The 6,469-nt window shown below is 47.8% G+C and overlaps 1 protein-coding gene across 1 annotated transcript in view; it reads right to left on the reverse strand.

The window, feature by feature from the left end:
- Positions 1–1,425: 1,425 nt before the first annotated feature.
- The window catches only part of LOC310946382 (bile salt-activated lipase-like), a gene marked incomplete at both ends in the record, with an annotated part of 8,856 nt that continues 3,812 nt past the window's right edge, over positions 1,426–6,469 (reverse strand). The window contains 6 exons of the mRNA XM_083912828.1: positions 1,426–1,555; positions 2,690–2,797; positions 4,621–4,818; positions 4,917–5,120; positions 5,930–6,116; positions 6,292–6,415. Of these exons, the coding sequence (XP_083768954.1) occupies positions 1,426–1,555; positions 2,690–2,797; positions 4,621–4,818; positions 4,917–5,120; positions 5,930–6,116; positions 6,292–6,415 (951 nt within the window). The remainder of the gene's footprint in view (positions 1,556–2,689; positions 2,798–4,620; positions 4,819–4,916; positions 5,121–5,929; positions 6,117–6,291; positions 6,416–6,469) is intronic.

A 6,469-nucleotide genomic window follows, 5' to 3' on the forward strand; every position in this document is an offset into this window, starting at 1 on the left:
TTCAGCTTCATTTATTAAACAAGAGAAGAAGAGTTCAGCTTCATTTAAACAAGAGAAGAAGAGTTCAGCTTCATTTAAACAAGAGAAGAAGAGTTCAGCTTCATTTATTAAACAAGAGAAGAAGAGTTCAGCTTCATTTATTAAACAAGAGAAGAAGAGTTCAGCTTCATTTAAACAAGAGAAGAAGAGTTCAGCTTCATTTAAACAAGAGAAGAAGAGTTCAGCTTCATTTAAACAAGAGAAGAAGAGTTCAGCTTCATTTATTAAACAAGAGAAGAAGAGTTCAGCTTCATTTATTCAACAAGAGAAGAAGAGTTCAGCTTCATTTAAACAAGAGAAGAAGAGTTCAGCTTCATTTATTAAACAAGAGAAGAAGAGTTCAGCTTCATTTAAACAAGAGAAGAAGAGTTCAGCTTCATTTAAACAAGAGAAGAAGAGTTCAGCTTCATTTAAACAAGAGAAGAAGAGTTCAGCTTCATTTATTAAACAAGAGAAGAAGAGTTCAGCTTCATTTAAACAAGAGAAGAAGAGTTCAGCTTCATTTATTAAACAAGAGAAGAAGAGTTCAGCTTCATTTATTAAACAAGAGAAGAAGAGTTCAGCTTCATTTAAACAAGAGAAGAAGAGTTCAGCTTCATTTAAACAAGAGAAGAAGAGTTTAGCTTCATTTAAACAAGAGAAGAAGAGTTCAGCTTTATTTAAACAAGAGAAGAAGAGTTCAGCTTCATTTATTAAACAAGAGAAGAAGAGTTCAGCTTCATTTATTAAACAAGAGAAGAAGAGTTCAGCTTCATTTATTCAACAAGAGAAGAAGAGTTCAGCTTCATTTATTAAACAAGAGAAGAAGAGTTCAGCTTCATTTATTAAACAAGAGAAGAAGAGTTCAGCTTTATTTAAACAAGAGAAGAAGAGTTCAGCTTCATTTATTAAACAAGAGAAGAAGAGTTCAGCTTCATTTATTAAACAAGAGAAGAAGAGTTCAGCTTCATTTAAACAAGAGAAGAAGAGTTCAGCTTCATTTATTAAACAAGAGAAGAAGAGTTCAGCTTCATTTAAACAAGAGAAGAAGAGTTCAGCTTCATTTAAACAAGAGAAGAAGAGTTCAGCTTCATTTAAACAAGAGAAGAAGAGTTCAGAGGTCAGACTGATGTTTACGTCTTCACTTCCTGTTTACGTCTTCACTTCCTGTTTACATCTTCACTTCCTGTTAACATCTTCACTTCCTGTTAACATCTTCACTTCCTGTTTACATCTTCACTTCCTGTTAACATCTTCACTTCCTGTTTACATCTTCACTTCCTGTTTACATCTTCACTTCCTGTTTACATCTTCACTTCTTGTTTACATCTTCACTTCCTGTTGACGGCGTCACTTCCTGTTGACGGCGTCACTTCCTGTGGACGGCGTCACTTCCTGTGGACGGCGTCACTTCCTGTTGACGGCGTCACTTCCTGTGGACGGCATCACTTCCTGTCCTTCTTCTTCTCTCCTGACTGACGGCAGGCTGCTGTAGGTTTGGCTCCAGTAGCTGACGTAGTCTGACCTCAGGTCATAACTGAAAACAAACCATTATTATTATTAATATCATTCAGCAGAACCACAGAAGAACCACAGCAGAACCACAACAGAACCACAGCAGAACCACAGAAGAACCGCAGCAGAACCACAGCAGAACCACAGCAGAACCACAGTAGAACCGCAGTAGAACCACAGCAGAACCACAGTAGAACCACAGCAGAACCACAGTAGAACCGCAGTAGAACCGCAGTAGAACCACAGCAGAACCACAGTAGAACCACAGTAGAACCACAGCAGAACCACAGTAGAACCACAGTAGAACCACAGTAGAACCGCAGTAGAACCACAGTAGAACCGCAGCAGAACCACAGCAGAACCACAGCAGAACCACAGCAGAACCACAGCAGAACCACAGTAGAACCGCAGCAGAACCACAGCAGAACCACAGTAGAACCGCAGTAGAACCACAGCAGAACCACAGTAGAACCACAGTAGAACCGCAGTAGAACCACAGCAGAACCACAGCAGAACCACAGTAGAACCACAGTAGAACCGCAGTAGAACCGCAGTAGAACCGCAGTAGAACCACAGCAGAACCACAGCAGAACCACAGTAGAACCACAGTAGAACCGCAGTAGAACCACAGCAGAACCACAGCAGAACCGCAGCAGAACCGCAGTAGAACCACAGCAGAACCGCAGCAGAACCACAGCAGAACCACAGCAGAACCGCAGTAGAACCACAGTAGAACCACAGTAGAACCACAGCAGAACCACAGCAGAACCACAGTAGAACCGCAGTAGAACCACAGCAGAACCACAGCAGAACCACAGCAGAACCACAGTAGAACCACAGCAGAACCACAGCAGAACCACAGCAGAACCACAGTAGAACCACAGCAGAACCACAGTAGAACCACAGTAGAACCACAGTAGAACCACAGAAGAACCACAGTAGAACCACAGCAGAACCACAGTAGAACCACAGTAGAACCACAGAAGAACCACAGCAGAACCACAGTAGAACCACAGTAGAACCGCAGTAGAACCACAGTAGAACCACAGTAGAACCACAGCAGAACCACAGCAGAACCACAGCAGAACCACAGCAGAACCACAGTAGAACCGCAGCAGAACCACAGTAGAACCACAGTAGAACCACAGTAGAGTACCTGACGGAGGACTTGCTGATCTTGTGGTTGATGCTCAGGTACGGTCGGTGGTGTTTGGTGAAGGCCGGCCAGGGGACGGGGACTCTACTGTCGCCTCTACTGGGATCCCTGAACAGAACCAGAACAGACCAGAACAGACCAGAACAGACCAGAACAGACCAGAACAGACCAGAACAGACCAGAACAGACCAGTTTAGACCAGTTTAGACCAGTTTAGACCAGAACAGACCAGAACAGACCAGAACAGACCAGAACAGACCAGACCAGTTTAGACCAGAACAGACCAGAACAGACCAGTTTAGACCAGAACAGACCAGAACAGACCAGAACAGACCAGTTTAGACCAGAACAGACCAGAACAGACCAGAACAGACCAGAACAGACCAGTTTAGACCAGTTTAGACCAGTTTAGACCAGTTTAGACCAGAACAGACCAGAACAGACCAGAACAGACCAGAACAGACCAGAACAGACCAGAACAGACCAGAACAGACCAGTTTAGACCAGAACAGACCAGAACAGACCAGAACAGACCAGATCAGACCAGAACAGACCAGTTTAGACCAGAACAGACCAGAACAGACCAGAACAGACCAGAACAGACCAGATCAGACCAGAACAGACCAGAACAGACCAGTTTAGACCAGAACAGACCAGAACAGACCAGAACAGACCAGTTTAGACCAGAACAGACCAGAACAGAACAGTTTAGACCAGAACAGACCAGTTTAGACCAGAACAGACCAGAACAGACCAGAACAGACCAGTTTAGACCAGAACAGACCAGTTTAGACCAGAACAGACCAGAACAGACCAGAACAGACCAGTTTAGACCAGAACAGACCAGAACAGACCAGAACAGACCAGAACAGACCAGATCAGACCAGAACAGACCAGTTTAGACCAGAACAGACCAGAACAGAACAGTTTAGACCAGAACAGACCAGTTTAGACCAGAACAGACCAGAACAGACCAGAACAGACCAGATCAGACCAGACCAGTTTAGACCAGAACAGACCAGAACAGAACAGTTTAGACCAGAACAGACCAGATCAGACCAGAACAGACCAGAACAGACCAGTTTAGACCAGAACAGACCAGAACAGACCAGAACAGACCAGATCAGTTATGTAAACCAGATCAGTTATTGTGTCAAGACCAGTATTTCCTGGTCTGGTCTGGTCTGGTCTGGTCTGGCCTGGTCTGGTCTGGTCTGGTCTGGTCTGGTCTGGTCTGGCCTGGTCTGGCCTGGTCTGGTCTGGTCTGGTGTGGTCTGGTCTGTCCTGGTCTGTTCTGGTCTGGTCTGGCCTGGTCTGGTCTGGTCTGGTCTGGTCTGGCCTGGTCTGTTCTGGTCTGGTCTGGCCTGGTCTGGTCTGGTCTGGTCTGGACTGGTCTGGTCTGTCCTGGTCTGTTCTGGTCAGGTCTGGTCTGGTCTGGTCTGGTCTGGTCTGGCCTGGTCTGGTCTGGTCTGGTCTGGTCCGGTCTGGTCTGGCCTGGTCTGGTCTGGTCTGGTCTGGCCTGGTCTGGCCTGGTCTGGTCTGGTCTGGTCTGGTCTGGCCTGGTCTGGTCTGGTCTGGTCTGGTCTGGTATGGTCTGGTCTGGTCTGGCCTGGTCTGGTCTGGTCTGGTCTGGTCTGGTATGGTCTGGTCTGGTCTGGTCTGGTCTGGTCTGGTCTGGTCTGGCCTGGTCTGGTCTGGTCTGGTCTGGTATGGTCTGGTCTGGTCTGGCCTGGTCTGGTCTGGTCTGGTCTGGTCTGGTATGGTCTGGTCTGGTCTGGTCTGGTCTGGTCTGGTCTGGTCTGGTCTGGCCTGGTCTGGTCTGGTCTGGCCTGGTCTGGTCTGGTCTGGCCTGGTCTGGGAGAAACCACAGCCAGAGTTAGACCTGGTTAAGGTGTTGACCTGTGTGAGTGCAGTGCATGATGGGAGTTTACCCGGTCCTGGCAAAGTTGCTCCAGTACGCGATCATGTACCCGGACAGGTCCCGGTGTCGGGGGAAGTAGACCAGCGGGGTGGCGAAGGGTTTCCCGAACAGGTACTGCAGGTCCTCGGCGTGCTCCGCCTCCACCCAGCGAGGGAATCCTGGGATACGCGTCTTCATGTTGAACAGGTAGGAGTAGGTCCGGGCGCCGCTGAGGGACAAACGACAGGACACGCAACTTTATCGGACTCCGAGCGCGATGACGGACCTGTGACTGTGAACCGGGTTTTCGGACCGATCTGAGCCGACCTGGAGTTGTTGGCGTGGAGCTGGAGGGCGATCTGAGTGGGCACCAGGAACAGGAAGTCAGTCTCGATGTCGGCCACCGTCTTCTTCACCACCGCCGGCTCCGGAGCCGAGCCCCAGTGAGACGAGTAAACGCTGTAGGCCGAGGCGACGGCGGCGTCCCCCTTCTCTTTGGTCAGACCGGACAGCAGACCCCTCACGTCCGCCCTGAGGACGAACAGGTTGCATTTTATTTTGAAATGTTGCGTCAGATATTAAATCAGTAACAGAGCTGGAGTCTGAGGGTCATCTGTAGAGTCCAGTGTCGTCGGCGTAGTGACGAGACTTTATAACAACGTTACATTACATCTAAACCAGTGGGCCCAGAATCGAGCCTTGGGGAACTCCAACGGACGGTTTTCTACTTTTTCTGCAAGTTTGCAACATTTTGTTCAAAGTTTGCAACATTTTGTTCAAAGTTTGCAACATTTTGTCCAAAGTTTGCAACATTTTGTCCAAAGTTTGCAACATTTTGTTCAAAGTTTGCAACATTTTGTCCAAAGTTTGCAACATTTTGTCCAAAGTTTGCAACATTTTGTTCAAAGTTTGCAACATTTTGTTCAAAGTTTGCAACATTTTCTCGAAACATTAACAACAAACTTCAGAAGTTGCTGTCGTGTTTTGATCTGAATTTAACGTTTGAATATTTTCTGGTATTCGTAGATTTGCGTTTCCTCGCGGTGTTCAGATCGGCCGTAGCTGTTTCTGGCGCCCTCTGTGGCGGTCGGACGTAACTGCAGCCGGTTCCTTCACAGCCTCATTCTTGTCCCGTTCACGTCTCTGCATGCGTTCACTTTTGTTTTGCTCAACATCTGAAGGATCAGGACTTTAACTTTCTGTTGGAGTCATTTCACTTTAAGTGTAATTTTACTTTAAGTGTAATTTTCTCTCGTAAAAATCAGTTTAAGGATTCTTGGTTCATCGATTTTCCTTTCAGAATAAAAGCCTCTAACGCCGGTTGGTGTGTCCGAGCTCACACTGTGGTGTTGCCGTTTTTCTGGTTGATGGACGGGACGTCGACTCCAGCGAAGATGTGTCCGTCCATGCTGTTGACCCCGGCCATGTAGTCGAAGTGAGCCGCGTTGTGGAACAGGCGACTGGGTTCATCGGGGACGAAGTCGCCGTCGACCACTGGAGCCATTTCCAGGAGGTCCATGACCACACCTGAGGGGCGGAGAGGGGTCAAGGGTCAGTCCAGGAGAGATGCTAACAGGCCCGAGCTAACCACTGTTAGCCACGTCCGGCTGTTAGCATCTCTCCTGGTCTCCATGGTTACTGAGGATTAAAGTGCAGACAAAGACGCTGGAGGAGGAGTTTAAACTTGACGCCACGCTCGGACCTTTGCCCAGGATCAGCAGCACGTCGATCTTTCCCGCCATCGTGAGGCCGACGGGGTCGCTGATCTTCAGACACGCCAACATCTCGTCCTCGTCTTTTCTCCAGCAGCCGACTTTACGAGCGATCTGCAGGAGCAGAAGAAGAACAAACTCATTTAAAAGAAAGAGCATCGGTTTGAT

This window comes from Echiichthys vipera, assembly GCF_963691815.1.
Source record: "Echiichthys vipera genome assembly, chromosome: 4".
Classification (NCBI taxonomy): Eukaryota; Metazoa; Chordata; class Actinopteri; order Perciformes; family Trachinidae; genus Echiichthys; species Echiichthys vipera.